Raw genomic sequence first — 17,164 nt, 5'->3', positions numbered from 1 at the left:
TGAGAAATTAAATCAAATTGTCACACATCTATAAATGAAAGCGTTGGGACGTTATTTAAAGACGATGAACGGCTTCAGAAGCGTCTTTTATTTTGGCGGTACACTTCCTGAGTGGATGAATGAGGAGCGGAGCAGCAGCCTCTGTACAGGTACACCATTTAATAGTTATTATAGACATTTTATATACATTTCAACAGTTGTATTCTGCTATGTGGTTCAATCTTTAAAATCTGCTGTTTCATAGTTTGTAAATCAAAAAAAAAAAAAATTACAAAACTCATCAAAACTGATCAGAACTTTTTTTTTCCATTTTTCTGGAAGACTAGAAAAAATACTTTTTTTATTGTATTAATCATGCATTACACAAAAAGTCTTTCGTTACACAGGAAGTCGTCGCGTTGCTGGAAAGAAAAATAAAGATCTGTGATCAGGAGACGCTCGCGTTACAAATCCCTTCAAACTAAAACAAAACACAACTCTGAGCTGCTTGTTCAGCCAATCAGGGGGCAGCTTTTGGTTTTTTTCTTCTTCAAAGCCCCGCCCCCCAGGAGGCGTCTGATTGGACCGTTTCCCCCTGGAGCTCAAACGGTTCTTTTTTTGATGAAAAGAGATAAAAAATAAAAATAAAAGACATAAATAAATGTTCTCGCTTGTTGAAGAAAAGTCACACGGTGATAAGAGGAGGAGGAGTGGTGCGTTCAGGTACCAGCATGTAAAGCCAAATACTTCCGGGAAATTACCAGAAGCTAGAAAAAAAAAAAAAAAAAAAAGTAGTAATGATCTCTTTATTTAAATAAATCTTTGTGCGAGGACAGACGGAGCTCCTCCTCCTCCAGAACGGGACGGGAGCTAGGACCCAGAATCCTCCTCGGTGCCGCTGACGAGACGTTTCCACGTTTATATAGAAACGATTATAAAAACTAGATTTATATTTTTTACACAAACAAAACGTCCACACTTCGCTAACGTCGGTGGTGGTTTGAACGGAGGGCTCTGATTGGACGAACAGACGATCTGATGTTTAACCCGATGTGGTCGTTTTATTTAGAAACTAAATCGTTTCTCTAACTTCTTAAAAACACGGTAAAAAAGTCACAATCTGAATTACTTCAGATTTTACGATTAAAAAACTTAAATACAACAAAACGTCGACGGGTTAAAACATCAAACGGTCCGCTCTTCTTCTGATGCTTTAAAGTTCTTCTTCTGTGACTTCTGTCTTTGTTGGTGTTTGTTTCATCTGTGTGTCGAGGAGACGTCATCTACTTCTGATCTAGTAAAGGTTTACTTTTAGCAGGACCCTGAACGCAACACTTGTGTATTTATAACAAGAGACGTTTAAAAACACGAGCGGTCCAAAAGGAAACCGCTCTCTTCTTCATCAGGACCGCTGGAGGAATGAAGGATTCCTGCAAATCCAGAAAGATGTTTTCTATTAAGATCGGACTGAGGTGATGCTGCGTTCAGGTTGTGCAGTTCAGACTGTAATTATGAGTTTTTAACAGCTGTGATAGTCAACAAACCGACCAACAGCCAGCAGCGTCTGATGTCTTCTAACGCTGTCCATCGTCGTCCGTCTTCATCTAACGTCGTCATCGTCGTCCGTCTTCATCTAACGTCGTCATCGTCGTCCGTCTTCATCTAACGTCGTCATCGTCGTCCGTCTTCATCTAACGTCGTCATCGTCGTCCGTCTTCATCTAACGTCGTCATCGTCGTCCGTCTTCATCTAACGTCGTCATCGTCGTCCGTCTTCATCTAACGTCGTCCGTCTTCATCTAACGTCGTCCGTCTTCATCTAACGTCGTCATCGTCCGTCTTCATCTAACGTCATCGTCGTCCGTCTTCATCTAACGTCATCGTCGTCCGTCTTCATCTAACGTCGTCCGTCTTCATCTAACGTCATCGTCGTCCGTCTTCATCTAACGTCATCGTCGTCCGTCTTCATCTAACGTCGTCCGTCTTCATCTAACGTCGTCCGTCTTCATCTAACATCATCGTCGTCCGTCTTCATCTAACGTCGTCCGTCTTCATCTAACGTCGTCATCGTCCGTCTTCATCTAACGTCATCGTCGTCCGTCTTCATCTAACGTCATCGTCGTCCGTCTTCATCTAACGTCATCGTCGTCCGTCTTCATCTAACGTCGTCCGTCTTCATCTAACGTCATCGTCGTCCGTCTTCATCTAACATCATCGTCGTCCGTCTTCATCTAACGTCGTCCGTCTTCATCTAACGTCGTCATCGTCCGTCTTCATCTAACGTCATCGTCGTCCGTCTTCATCTAACGTCATCGTCGTCCGTCTTCATCTAACGTCATCGTCGTCCGTCTTCATCTAACGTCATCGTCGTCCGTCTTCATCTAACGTCATCGTCGTCCGTCTTCATCTAACGTCGTCCGTCTTCATCTAACGTCATCGTCGTCCGTCTTCATCTAACGTCGTCTAAAGTTGTCCAACAACATCTGTCTTGTCGTCTCTCACGTCGTCTGTCTTTATCTCACGTCGTCTCACGTCGTCTCCATGTCTCAGGACGTCCCTCTGCGTCTCGCTGTCAAAGACACAAACGAAATATTCCCGGGACGTCCCACCGGATGAGAACCGTCGACACACAGATCAGAGGTTTGAGAATCAAACCACCGGCTCCCTCTGAGAGAGGACCAGGACGCTCCAGAGCTTCGTGGAGAAACATCTGGATGTGATGTCATCAGATGAAGAACAAACCAAAGCAGCGGACTACTGGGGTCCTTTCAGTCCGTCCTCTGGTCCTGCTGTGGAGGTCAGGAGGTCACGCTAGTGTTAATGGTGGGGGGGGGGGGGGGGGGGGGGGGTGTAGTGTCATCACAGGACAGGTGAGCTGCTCAGTGTCAACCTTTAAACAACGTCACTCAGTGTCTTCAGTCAGATCGGAGGAGACGGACACAGCTGCACCTCCTCATTGGAGGAGAGAGTGTGTGAGTGTCCAGTCTTCATTAATACATCATCTGTGTTCAGAGACCTGAATACTGTTAGTGTGAACAGACTAATCTCTCTCTGTCTGTCTGTCTGTCTGGGTCCTCCTGCTGCTGCTGCTCCTCCTCCTCCTCCTCCTCCTGCTGCTCCTCCTCCTCTACACGTAGACCCTGGCGAGGGCGTCGGCTCCAGCGGAGGCGATGTAGGCCTTGGACGGGTGGAAGGCCACGTCGTAGATGGCCTCCTCACTCTTCTTACGGTGAGCCGTGATCTCCTGAACACACGTCTTACTGTCCAGGTTCCACAGACGGAGGGAGCAGTCGTGACCTGAGGAGGAGGAGGAGGAGGAGGAGGAGGAGGAGGAGGAGGAGGAGGAGGAGGAGGAGGAGGAGGAGGAGGAGGAGGAGGAGGAGGAGGAGGAGGAGGAGGAGGGAGAGGAGATGACATGTTAGAACCAGAGGAGGAGCAGGAGGAGTAGAGGCAGCTCTCTGTGCGTCTCCTTACTTCCAGACATCAGGTAGATCCCGTTAGGATCCACAGCCAGACTGGTCACTGCATCCAGGTGAGCCACCATGGCATGGATCACTTTACCTACAGACAGACAGACAGACAGACAGACAGACAGACAGGTTATGTTGGCTGTGTAATCTTCAAATTCTGTATGAAAGTTTTCATGAAAACAAAGACAACAGGTACAGACAGACAGACAGACAGACAGACAGACCTGACTTGTTGTCGTAGAACTTGATCTGTCTGTCTTCATGAGCGGTGATGGTGACCGGCAGCGTGGGATGACTCACCACCTTGTTGATGTGATGGCACCCTGGGAGGGCTGTGGGGGGGGGGGGGGGGGGGGGGGGGGGGTCATCAGTCATATTATCACTTGACTTTTTCTTTTATTCTTCCTGTTTTGAAATCAATGGGCTTCCATAGCTCCTCTGTTTCATATCAATATTCATTGTCTATTAAATAAACTGCTGGATTAGGATTGTATATTTGTGTGTGTGTGTGTGTGTGTGTGTGTGTGTGTGTGTGTGTGTGTGTGTGTGTGTGTGTGTGTGTGTGTGTGTGTGTGTGTGTGTGTGTGTGTGTGTGTGTGTGTGTGTGTGTGTGTGTGTGTCTTACTGCCTTCTCCCTGCCCCTTCAGCACCAGTGCATTCTGGGAAGTCTCCAGGTCGTACACCACCACGTCTCCGCTGTTGAACGACGCCACCATGTGGGCGGGGTCACACCCGTTGAAGTCCACCGACGTGGGGACGCCATGCTCTACAAACACACACACACACACACATCAGCACACGTTGTTCCTGCGGTGTCCACCGGGGGGGGGACGCCGTCCGTCCTCACCGTCGTTGCTGTTGAACGTGCTGACGCACGGGTTCTTCTCCGTCGGGTTCCACAGCTTCACGGTTCCGTCGGCCGAGCAGGACAGGAGGCGGTTCTTGATGCCGCTGTAAGCCAATCCCCACACGGCGTCCGTGTGACCCAGCCACGAGCCCGCCAGCACGCTGGGATCTGATTGGACAGTGAAAGGTGCGTTCGGGGGCATTAGAAAAGCTGGGAATTTGTAGTTTTCAGCGATGCCAAGCATGTTACTGTAGCCTGAGGAGAAGATGAGCCGGAATCTTTAGATCACAACTTATTACACTGAAGAAGAAGAGATCTGAGCGACTTCACGGGTACAATACTGATTCAAAGATTCTCATGTGTTCTATGAATAGACGATGACGACATCATCTGAATCATGGGTTTCTTCTGCTAAAGGAGCTAGGAAAGGAAGCATTGAAGCACCCGTCCTTATGGTTTAGAGGACTCGTTCCCTCAGCGAGGAGCCTTCCTGGAGGAACCGGACGGGTCAGGGTGGAGGTCAGAGGTCAGAGGGCGTACCGTAGGTGTCGTAGGGGTCCACGTTGGAGCTCGGGATGTTCCACCACTGGATCGTAGAGTCGATGCCGCCGCTGAAGCACTGCTCACCACTCGAGGTCATCGCCAGAGACAACACGGGGCCGCTGAGGACAGACACATATACATTATATACATTATAATATAGAATAACCCTGAACCTGTGTGTGTGTGTGTGTGTGTGTGTGGTACCTACACGTGGGCTCTGAATGTGTAGACGGGCTCCACATCAAAAGAGGCACTTCTGTAACACAAAACACATCATCATCTTCGTGTGTATGTGTGTGTGTGTGTGTGTGTGTGTGTGTGTGTGTGTGTGTGTGTGTGTGTGTGTGTGTGTACGTGGGTACAGGTGTATGATTAGGTGTGTGTGTGTGTGTGTACTTTTTGGCAGGGACGGTCTTGTTGAGGTTCCACAGCTTGAGCGTCTGGTCCTCTGACACGGTGACCAGACACGGCTCCACCGGGTGGAAGGCGAGCGCTCGGACGCCGTCGAAGTGGCTCCTCAGCGTGTACTTTGGGTTCCACGTCTTCCTGAATGAAGACTCCTTATTGGACGGCAGCTGGAGGGACAAACAACAACAACAAGCAGATGAGCGTCCCGACTTCAAGCCGCCGACGCGAACGCGCCCCAAACCGCCGAGCGCGTCTTACGTCGTAGCTGTAGTCCGTCTCGTCGTTGGTGACGGTGAGGTCGGCGAGGTCGCCCAAACCCAACACGCTCTCCAACACGTCGTCTGAGCCCAGCAGGAAGGACTTCCCCCCCCCGGGAGGAAAGGGGAGGGGCTCCGCTGAGGAGACACAAACAGACATGAAAATGAGGACGAGAATCCTTTAATCACATTGTTACTGTTAGCATCAGCTGTTAGCATCAGCTGTTAGCATCAGAAGTCCCATAATGAGCTAACAGCTGACGTTACATTGAGTTACACTGTGATGCGTTCAAGCTCTCCTCAGTAAAATGAGTGTTGGATGAAGGTGAATTATGACGTCATGATGTTGTTGATGAGGACGGTTTTTCAAAGACCAGGTCTGGAGCTAGAATCTAAATCCATCAGATGGATCAACCCTGAAGAACTCTTCTCTGTCTGATTGGCTGATGATGGATCAAACTATTGTTTTTTGAGGCTGTTTTTCAGAGTAAAACCTTGTGGTCTGTGCTGGTCTGTGCTGGTCTGTGCTGGTCCACTTCCTCTAACAGGGTCTCTGGTCTCCAGTTAAACCACGTCCCGTGTCTCTCACCCCACTCCGTCCCGTCTCCGGAGCTCCGAGCCTCGCCTGCTCCCTCTCCGTCCTCCGCCGTCACTAGGAAGTCAAACTCCTTCAGAGCCTCCTCGGTGTCGGCGTCGTCCTCCGACGCCAAGCCCTCGTTCCCCACCTGGAGGAGGAGGAGGAGGAGGAGGAGGAGGAGGAAGAGGTCAAGGGGAGGAGAAGGAAAGAGGAGAGGAGTGTGTGTAAGTGTGTGTGTGTGTGTGTACCTTGGTCTTGTGTTTCTTGGCTCGGTGGTGTTTGTCCGTGCTGATGTCGTCCATCAGGTCTCCCTCCTCATCCTCGTCTTCATCGCTGTCCTCTGCGTTCTCCAGGAAGTTGAACGTCTCCAGAACGTCACCTGGACTCCTGGAAACAAGCAGAGAGGTGTGTGTGTGTGTGTGTGTGTGTGTGTGTGTGTGTGTGTGTGTGTGTCTGTGTGTGTGTGTGTGTGTGTGTCTGTGTGTGTGTGTGTCTCTGTGTGTATATCTCTGTGTGTGTGTGTGTGTGTGTCTCTGTGTGTATATCTCTGTGTGTGTGTGTGTGTGTGTGTGTGTGTGTGTGTGTGTCTCTGTGTGTATATCTCTGTGTGTGTGTGTGTGTGTGTCTCTGTGTGTATATCTCTGTGTGTGTGTGTGTGTGTGTCTCTGTGTGTATATCTCTGTGTGTGTGTGTGTGTGTGTCTCTGTGTGTATATCTCTGTGTGTGTGTGTGTGTGTGTCTCTGTGTGTATATCTCTGTGTGTGTGTGTCTGTGTGTATATCTCTGTGTGTGTGTGTGTGTGTGTCTCTGTGTGTATATCTCTGTGTGTGTGTGTGTGTGTGTCTCTGTGTGTATATCTCTGTGTGTGTGTGTGTGTGTGTGTGTGTGTGTGTGTGTGTGTCTCTGTGTGTATATCTCTGTGTGTGTGTGTGTGTGTGTCTCTGTGTGTATATCTCTGTGTGTGTGTGTGTGTGTGTCTCTGTGTGTATATCTCTGTGTGTGTGTGTGTCTCTGTGTGTATCTCTGTGTGTGTGTGTGTGTGTGTGTGTGTGTGTGTGTGTGTCTCTGTGTGTATCTCTGTGTGTGTGTGTGTGTGTGTGTGTGTGTGTGTGTGTGTGTGTGTGTGTGTGTGTGTGTGTGTGTGTGTGTCTCTGTGTGTATCTCTGTGTGTGTGTGTGTGTGTGTGTGTGTGTCTCTGTGTGTATCTGTGTGTGTGTGTGTGTGTGTGTGTGTGTGTCTCTGTGTGTATCTCTGTGTGTGTGTGTGTGTACCTCTTGCCGTCCTTGCGGCGCTCCGTGCCGTTGATCAGCTGCTGCAGGTTCTTGTTCTCCACAGAACCGTTCTGCTCGGAGCCCGACAGGCCGAGCAGCGAGCGGACCCTCTGAGTACGAACGTCCAGGATGGTGTCCGTGTATCCTACTTCCTGCAGGTACCTGAACACACACACATGATATTCTATGTTATTGTTCTTCTCTATGAGCTGCTTCTATTGTTCCATCCATTCTGTTTCATGAGGGTATAAACTGATCTTTAGTTTCAGGAGCTTTATAAATAAAGTTATTATTATTATTATTGACACCAAACAAAAGTAAAAAACATGAAAACATTTAATTTACTGTCATTAAATAAAGCAGTTTGTCTTTTCTTTCTGTAAAAATGACTTTAAAAAAAGAACTGATGATTTTAAAGATGAAACTAGTAAAGGACACGACTGATCCAGGTCTTCAGGTCTTCAGCAGCGTCTACATGAACAAAGACCTTCAGATGAATGAAGCAGTGAACTGAAGCTCTTACTGTCGGAGCAGTTGTCTCCCTTGTTTCCAGGTGAGCTGACTGTTGGCAGGAACAGCAGAGACCTCGGAGTCTTTGGTGTCTGAAAACAGGAAACACACGGATCAACACGAGAGGATCCGATCAGGACCAGAACCTTCTAGAAACCTCCTGGAGATCAAAGTCATACAAACAACAGAAACACTGGAGGAGGTCAGGGGTCAGGACAGACAAAACGCACCTCTAACATGGGGAGAGGAAGAATAAATCAGAAGAAGAAGAAGAAGAAGAAGAAGAAGAAGAAGAAGAAGAAGAAGAAGAAGAAGAAGAAGAAGAAGAAGAAGGAGAAGGAGAAGAAGAAGAAGAAGAAGAAGAAGAAGAAGAAGGTGAAGCTGAGAATCAGAGAGAAGATCTTTCTGCGTTTCTTTCATCACTGACCTGATTCAAAGCTTGGCATCTTCATCTCTCCTTGGTTCAACTCCGTTCCATATTTTAACTTGTGGTATTTTGCTCTGAGGAAAACATTATAATAAATAAATATATAGAGAAGAGAAGTTTCCCAGCAGCACATGAACGCACCACAGAAGACCTTCAGTCAGAGATGAACCATAGTGTTGATGTTGAGATATTCATTTCTTACCGTTCCTGTTTTAAAGCGTATTCTAACATTTTTATTCTTCTGACCAGGTCGTTCTTCAGGTTCTCCTGACCTTTCCTCTCCCCCTGAAGGAACGCGATCCTCGCCTGTAGACACAACACACAGCAGGTGAAACCATGACCTCACAGGTGAAACCATGACCTCACAGGTGAAACCATGACCTCACAGGTGAAACCATGACCTCACAGGTGAAACCATGACCTCACAGGTGAAACCATGACCTCACAGGTGAAACAATGACCTCACAGGTGTATGGGGTCAGATCAGTCTCAATAATTGCAAATGCACGCAGAACAATTCACAAATACATTCCAATGCACAAATAAATAAATTACGATTTATATAAATGTAAAAAAAAAATCACAAATATATTTCTGCATTTGTATGTATTTGTTTGTGGATCGCACTGCATTTATTTGTGGATTTATGAGACTCATCTCACGTCGCTGGATTCACAAATTTCAACATAGACCTGTCTGTAGCCAATCAGATGTCAGCCTTATTTTCAACCAATCACATGAGCGCAGCTCCCCCCTCCCCTCCCCACGAGACTGGAAATAAATATTGTAGCCGTCTGCGTTCACCCAGAGCTCTACGATCCCTCATATCAGTAGAGACCGGACCAAACTATGTGTGTGTAAACCATCTGGTACAAACAATGAGGCCACGAGGCTGCTAGCGTAATGCTGCGTTCACACCAAACACGATTCGCGCCGCCGGTCTCGCCGGGGGACTATTTGTGTTCATTCGCGTGAATCGGTGAATCGCGCTGGACGCGCCGGTGAGGGAGCGCGGCTTATCGCCCTGATAGCCGTTCAACTGTCCGCCGTCAACTGTGGAAAAAATAACCTCTATTTCTGCTTAGTATGTGTTGTGGAAGTCCCAGATATCACGGGGAACCAAACGCCGTCATGTCTGGTTCATAACATAGTCCGGAGGAGCTCCGTGGATTTCATCGAACTGTATTCACTGTGTCTAGCAAGCCACACGTCGCTGTTAACCATAGCTGTATGAACACAACATAAACTGATTTGGCTGTGATTTAACGGCAATAAACCAACAAAAAGGAACTCCGAAATAACATTTATACACATAGTTTGGTCCGGTCTCTACTGATATGAGGGATCGTAGAGCTCTGGGTGAACACAGACGGCTACAATATTTATTTCCAGTCTCGTGGGGAGGGGAGGGGGGAGCTGCGCTCATGTGATTGGTTGAAAATAAGGCTGACATCTGATTGGCTACAGACAGGTCTATGTTGAAATTTGTGAATCCAGCGACGTGAGATGAGTCTCATAAATCCACAAATAAATGTGAAGCGATTTACAAATAAATACATACAAATGCAGAAATATATTTGTGATTTTTTTTTTTACATTTATATAAATCGTAATTTATTTATTTGTGCATTGGAATGTATTTGTGAATTGTTCTGTTTGCATTTGCAATTATTGAGACTGATCTGACCCCATACAGGTGAGTCCATGACGTCGCTCCGTACGAAGCAGACACAGCTGTGAACCTGTGATGAGAAAACCTCGAAAGTATTTCAAGTTGTACATGTGAAGAACAGCGACAGCACGTTCACATGAGCTGCTGGAGTCCGTCAGCGGAAGAATTCAGCAGCAAATAGTTTTATAATAAAAATCATATTTTTGGGTCCGTTTTTCTTTGCGTGATAGTAAACTGGAAATAAATGGATTAATAATGAAAATGAGCGTTTGTGCCAGCCCTGTATTATAACACATATACATATACATATATACATATATATATATATATACACATATATACATATATACATATATATATATATATATATATATATATATATATATACACACACACACACACATATATATATATATATATATATATAACTAGCAGAGACATACAGTGAATAAAGCAGAAGTCAGGGTTCATCACGTTTCACTGAGCCTCAGAACGTCCTCAAGGTTCTAACATTCACACAAACGTCTGATTCACTGCAGAATGTTAAGACGTCCTGTGTTCACTGACGGGACAGAGGACACAGGACACAGGGTGATCATCACCCCAAACCTCTGGACCACCAGTACGCCCCAGAACCTGTCTGTCTGTCTGTCTGTTATCCACCTGCTCACCTGTCTGTCTGAGAGCAGCTGCTCCTGAAACTAAACCCTGCTGAGGATCTATTTATACACAAACAGGGTGACCATGGCAACAAGGGGGGGTCGCAACTTCCTCTAGTGACGGTCGCCAAGGCAACGGAGAAACCAGAGGTTCTCCCCTGACACACACAGGGAGGGAGGGGGGAGGGGGGGGGGGAGACAGACGACATAACAGACAACACTAGCTCAGCTCTGCTCTCATTGGTCGGTGATTGACAGCCACAGCTAAGGACATACCAGAAGACTGACGTCTGTGTGTGTGTGTGTGTGTGTGTGTGATGACGCAGTTGTTCAGAGGAATGCCCCCCCCTCTCTGATTTGTCATCCTGTATATCTGGGCCAGTGAACTCACCCTTCATCATCACTCTGACCTCACTAACTGCAGCTCCCTGAGGAGCGCTTGATTCATGGTCACCAGGTGTGTGTGTGTGTGTGTGTGTGTGGGGGGCTTTATTATGTATTTATGTATTCCGCTGTAGCTGTCGGATCTCTTTCAGAAGAGAACTCAACAGGTGTGAAGACATCGTGACGTTTAATGAGGTCCAGCTTTATATTGACATGTTTTAACCACCTTCCTGTTTATCACTGTGATGATGATGATGATGATGATGATGATGATGATGATGATGATGATGATGAGGAGAAACTGTTTTAACTTTCTTAATAATCAGGAGAGTTGATGTCAGAGACATGAAGTTTATTTCATGTTCAGAAACGAAGCCTCGACTCAAAGAACAGATGGTAGTGAAAGCGTAAATACAACAGATTCTCCTTTCATTAACACACACTTCAAGTTGTAGTTATTGTGTGTGTGTGCGTGTGTATATATATATATATGCGTGTGTGTAGTTATTTCTGTCCGCTCTACTTTGAGCCTCCAGCTGGGATCAGTCCATCAGACCAGGTCTCAGTAGACCAGGTCCCCTCATCACTGATCTGCTCTCGTTACTAAAACAGGCGACCTGAGACTGCTCTCCAGGTAAACACGTGACCTCTGACCCCCCGGCTAAAGGGGGGGGCTGAAAACAAAAATAAAAACAGAGAGCAGGTTTGAAGAGTCATTTATAATCTAACGTATCTCACTTTCTCATGAATCAGTCTTACATTACCCACAATGCAACTGGACCTGTAAGAGGTTGGTGAGACGACACGTTCCCCTGCGTCTGATTTAAAGACCTGCAGGTCATGAACCACCAAGTGTTCGATGACCTCACAGGAACAGAATGACCTCACTCATCCATGAACTACTTCCACATTTAACCGGCTGCTTTTCATACTTCATGTTCACACAAACCGGAAACATTCAAATCACCTGAAGCTGGAGACGACCAGTCTGAAGTGAATAGACCTGGACCTAGACCTGGACCTGCTACAGACCCTCACAACAAACTACGAAACATCCACAACTCCAGAGACCACATCTCCACAGTCCTCCCTAAACCACCCCTGAACCTCAGATCCACTTCTCCTCATCACCTAGACCTCCCGAACCTCAGATCCAGCCTGCTCAGCTGGTTCCAGACCCAGACCTGGAGGGGACAAGGTCTCTTCCTCTGACACTCGCTGATTTAAATCTGCTTTTATTCTTCTTGGTCTCATTGATCTGATCGTTTCAACATTAAGGATCTATTGACTATAGAGTGAAACCTCTCAAATTTCACTCATTCATAATAGACACCTTTATTATTATATTTATAATAAATGTATATGATCTATCCTGAATACAGATATTCATATCCAATAGGTCTTCATCTGCTCACAGCTCTGATCCGACCCGAACAAAACCTTAAAAGAGCTTGTTATGAATCTCAATAAAAGTCCTTAAGGTTCAAATGAAACGTGTCCACAGAATATAAACGAGTTCACTGTCTGCAGTTCATCTCCTACAGTCGATGTCAACGGACAAGAATGTGACAGCTTTAGTCTGTGAGACACTCAGAGTCATGCTGAAGGAATCCAACACACACACACACACACACACACACACACACACACACAGTTATTAAAGTAAAAGTGGTCACACTCCTTCACAATAAATCTGGTTATATATTATTTTAAATGCCAGACAAACAGACTTGGTGTGACTAGTAACACTAGTCTAAAGCTAAAGCTACAGACTCAGTGTGTGATGCTAACACTAGTCTAAAGCTACAGACTCAGTGTGTGATGCTAACACTAGTCTAAAGCTACAGACTCAGTGTGTGATGCTAACACTAGCCTTAAACTAAAGCTACAGACTCAGTGTGTGATGCTAACACTAGCCTTAAACTAAAGCTACAGACTCAGTGTGTGATGCTAACACTAGCCTTAAACTAAAGCTACAGACTCAGTGTGTGATGCTAACACTAGCCTTAAACTAAAGCTACAGACTCAGTGTGTGATGCTAACACTAGCCTTAAACTAAAGCTACAGACTCAGTGTGTGATGCTAACACTAGCCTTAAACTAAAGCTACAGACTCAGTGTGTGATGCTAACACTAGCCTTAAACTAAAGCTACAGACTCAGTGTGTGATGCTAACACTAGCCTTAAACTAAAGCTAAACCAGCTATATCAACTAGTAAACAAAGCTGCCTTAAGCTAGCGTGACAAACCAAAATGGCTGCAGATTAACTATCTTTTGGAGCTTCACTTCTCCTTTTTACTGACGTCACCATGTCCACAATGAATTAAAAAAAGTTTCAACGTTAGCAGGAGTTCAACCTCACGAGCTAACAAGACGAAGAGTGACAACAACAACTGCGAGTTGCTAAAGTGTACCCGTCTTGACAGCGCTACGAAGCTAAGGGCTAAACTAACAGCTAACCCCGCCCCCCCGCAGCGCAATCCGCTAAATTAATCGTGTTTAGCCCCGTTAGCTTAGCCACTTAGCCGGTTAGGCAACAAACATTTGGCTAACCATGAACTTTAAAAGGCACATTTCAACGTACGGTGATTATAATATAATAGTATTTAAACTAGTAAAGTTACACCGTAAACTGCCCCCCCCCCTCCGGTTGTTGTTGTTAGCTTGCGTTAGCCTAAATCAGTTCTAAGCTAAATGAATGCTAACCTGGAGCTCGGCCCTCTCCACCTCCCAGTGAGCCCTCTCCATCTCGAACCGGGCCCACTCGTGCTGGATGTAGTGCAGGATGCCGGGGATGGTGTACTGCTGCTGCTGCATTCGGGGTATCTCCTCCGGCTGGTGCGGCACCATGACACCTCCACATCCGGGTCCTCCGACTGGAGGATTAGCGGTGCTGTTGCTCCCTTGTTGCGGCGGTGGAGGCTGTCTCGAGGCCGCTCCGACTCCTCCTCCGCCGGGGTGATCATCCATGTTTTTTGGGGGGTATATGCGTTTTTATATAAGAGTAGAAGTAAAGTCCCAGACCGGAAACATAAAGTCCCAGACAGCAACAGTCCAATGAAGGATTCCCGACCCCCCCCCTAAAAAAGAAGCCCGTGCCTCCGTGTCTGCCGCGCTGGATGAATGCGGACGGTTTGTGTGTGGCTCTAACCGGCCGCCATTACTGCTCTCTCTCTCTCTCGCTCTCTCTCTCCTTGGAATACGGTGGGAGGGAGAACCCAGCTGCGCTGCATGCCGGGAAAAGAGCCATCCTGGTTTTTTCTTTCCCCTGTCATCCACTATGTAACGTCCACGACTCGGGAAGAACGTAGGAAATCACACTTCCCGTCTTGATTCAGATCATTTAATTTTTTTAGCATTAGATTATTATCAGGTGAAGTGGAGCTCTTTATGGATTAATTGTTATTTACATTATGTATTCATCTGGATTCATTGAAATATATATATATGTATTTGTTTATTAATTTATTAATACAAATAAATAATAAAAAGTCTCAAATGTTGGCTGAGTTGTAAAGTTCGTATTTACCATTTGTTCAATGAACGCACCAGATAAGTGCTCTACTGAGCATGCGTGATAAATGCTAACAGCTCTAGTTAGCTTCGCTCCAAAGCGCTGTGTGATGATGGTGCTCATTTAGCTACAGGTTAGCTTACAAGCTAACGACTTCCGGTAAGTTTCATAATCATTCATAATGTTAACCGACACGTGACACCGTTTACCGGCCGTATAGACGATTAAACTATGTTTAAACCCGCGTTATTAACGCGTTATTAACGGAAACAAGCCGTTGTATACACGACGGGATGCTGCCTTCATGTGCTGCTCGGAAACTGTAAACGCGTCTTCTGTCATCATAAACTGTTTTAAGATGAATACAAGATGTAATTCACATATATTATATTATACATATATATATATATGTATATATGAAACTAGAGGTGTTTGTTCCTCAGGATCTGGTCTCAGGATGATAAAGTTCGTGCTGATGGTGAACAGACAGGGTCAGACCAGACTGTCCCGTTATTATGACCCGGTAGAGCTCAACCGGAGAACGCTGCTGGAGAACCACGTGGTCCACTGCTGTCTGAGCCGCAGGAAGGACCAGGTACCTGTCTGTCTGTACCTGTCTGTCTGTCTCTCTCTCTGCCTGTCTCTCTGTCTCTCTCTCTGTCTGTCTGTCTGTCTCTCTCTCTCTGTCTGTCTGTCTCTCTCTCTGTCTGTCTGCCTGTCTCTCTCTCTCTGTCTGTCTGTCTGTCTCTCTCTGTCTGTCTGTCTGTCTGTCTCTCTCTCTGTCTGTCTGCCTGTCTCTCTCTGCCTGTCTGTCTGTCTCTCTCTCTGCCTGTCTCTCTCTCTGTCTTTCTGCCTGTCTGTCTCTCTGTCTGCCTGTCTGTCTCTGGTAATAAACGTGTGTGTTCCTTTAACTCTCTGCTGGGTCTTAGTGCTCGTTTGTGGAATACAAAGACTTTAAACTGGTTTACCGTCAGTACGCCGCTCTGTACATCGTGGTCGGCGTCACGGACAACGAGGTGAGAGATGCCATGTTTTTATTTGTTTATTAGAATGCACAACATATGTGTATTCCTGTACTGCAGTACAAGTACTAATACCACAATACAGGTGCCAATACCACTGTGTATACATGGAGCTAAATCCAGGTCAAGTTTTGTTCATTTGAAAAACAAATGTGAACCTGAAAGTTCAAGTTGTGGTCTTGAACATTTAAAAATACAGCAATGTATTCAAAATAAAAACAAGTGAATGAAACGTGTTTTTGGGTTGAATATCATTTTGATTCAGTTCTGGAATTTCTTTGAATACATTTTTTTTTTCAGTTTCAGATTTTATATTTTCGGTTTCAGATCTTGTTTTCAGTTGATGATGCCACGCCCCTCTCAGCTGATGCCACGCCCCCCACGCTAGATCAGGCTCAAAAGTCTGAACTGAAAAAAAGATTTGAAACTGAAAATGAAAATGAAAAAAATGTATTCAAAAAAATTCCAGAACTGAATCAAAATGAAATTCAACCCAAAAACACGTTTCATTCACTTGTTTTTATTTTGAATACATTGCTGTATTTTTAAATGTTCAAGACCACAACTTGAACTTTCAGGTTCACATTTGTTTTTCAAATGAACAAAACTTGACCTGGATTTAGCTCCATGTGAATATAAATCATGTTTGGTTGTGAAGATGATTTAAGTCTTTTCATGTTGCACCACGTCCTCACACATTAACGCTATGAATGTAATCTATCGTTTAGATCGTCTTAATATTTGTGATTGTTTTGCTCAGAACGAACTTTCCGTCTACGAGCTGGTTCATAACTTTGTGGAGGTTTTGGATAAATACTTCAGCCGAGTGGTGAGTTTGTCTAGTTTATTATGTTTGTATTTATAGTTGTGTGTTAGAGGTGATCGTCACGTCGAACTTTAATCTGTAATATTGACTCATTTCCTGTTTTACTGTCACTTTGTTTCTAGTCTCAGAACTTTGTGTTTATTTTGTCTCCAACAGAGTGAACTGGACGTATCCTTTAATCTGACCAATCACAGCCGCCCTCTGTGAGCACGACTTCCTGTTTGTTAGCACGGCTTCCTGTTTTTCTTTGACTCTCGGCCGTCTTCAGATCATGTTCAACTTGGACCGAGTCCACATCATCCTGGACGAGATGATCCAGAACGGACACGTGGTCGAGACCAACAAGAGCCGCGTCCTCGCGCCGCTTACTGCCCTCGACAAGATGGCCGACGGCTGAGGCTCCACAGGAAGTGATGTCACAGAACCGACATCATCCGGTGGAGATAAAACCGACGGGAATCGAACCTTCAACCTTGTGACTGTTTAAGGTTCCGATCAACGTGAATGGATTGTCATTTTTCCACTGATGTCTAGATTTATTATTTAGTAAAATAAACTTTATTTAACCCTCTGATGGTCAAAAGTGACCCAAATTATTTAGTTTTATATCTTTGCTTATTATGTATTTTATTACAATCCTCAAACCAAGTAGTTTGAATATCAAACACTTAATTTTATTATTTTGTCATAAATAATAAATATATTTTTATACCGGCATGAGCAGAAAAAGAGTTCTTTATTTAAATTAATAGTTTTTTATGTTTCGTCTCATTGTTTCAGTGAAATTAAAGATAATAAA

General features: G+C 45.4%; 2 protein-coding genes across 3 annotated transcripts; one reads left to right on the top strand and one right to left on the bottom strand.

Annotated features, from left to right (window-relative positions):
- Positions 1-140: 140 nt before the first annotated feature.
- On the bottom strand, positions 141-14,174 carry strn3 (striatin, calmodulin binding protein 3). 2 transcript variants are annotated; one of them, XR_013767420.1, is made up of 17 exons: positions 13,710-14,174; positions 8,491-8,594; positions 8,289-8,362; positions 7,875-7,953; positions 7,352-7,513; positions 6,329-6,467; positions 6,093-6,228; positions 5,505-5,641; positions 5,235-5,413; positions 5,047-5,094; positions 4,836-4,957; positions 4,296-4,463; positions 4,074-4,214; positions 3,673-3,780; positions 3,453-3,539; positions 1,705-3,275; positions 141-1,559 (listed from the first exon to the last, which is right to left on the bottom strand). XR_013767420.1 is itself a non-coding variant. In XM_079174807.1 (16 exons), exons 1-16 carry the CDS (start codon positions 13,971-13,973, stop codon positions 3,106-3,108), a joined length of 2,118 nt encoding a protein of 705 aa, XP_079030933.1. In that variant the 5' UTR covers positions 13,974-14,174; the 3' UTR covers positions 141-3,105. The 2 variants fall into 2 exon arrangements, 1 of the variants encoding a protein (XP_079030933.1); XM_079174807.1 differs by having other exon boundaries at positions 141-3,275.
- Positions 14,175-14,586: 412 nt separating this feature from the next.
- ap4s1 (adaptor related protein complex 4 subunit sigma 1) lies at positions 14,587-17,155 on the top strand. The gene is made up of 6 exons (XM_079175197.1): positions 14,587-14,676; positions 14,961-15,112; positions 15,447-15,533; positions 16,300-16,368; positions 16,522-16,533; positions 16,634-17,155. The coding sequence occupies exons 2-6, from the start codon at positions 14,975-14,977 to the stop codon at positions 16,760-16,762; spliced, it is 435 nt and encodes a 144-aa protein (XP_079031323.1). The 5' UTR covers positions 14,587-14,676; positions 14,961-14,974; the 3' UTR covers positions 16,763-17,155.
- Positions 17,156-17,164: the final 9 nt, after the last annotated feature.

The sequence above is a fragment of the Pholis gunnellus genome (assembly GCF_910591455.1).
Source record: "Pholis gunnellus genome assembly, chromosome: 15".
In the NCBI taxonomy this organism is placed as follows: Eukaryota; Metazoa; Chordata; class Actinopteri; order Perciformes; family Pholidae; genus Pholis; species Pholis gunnellus.
The sequence above is the reverse complement of the archived record's forward strand: the minus strand, read 5'-3'. Positions and strand labels throughout refer to the sequence as shown.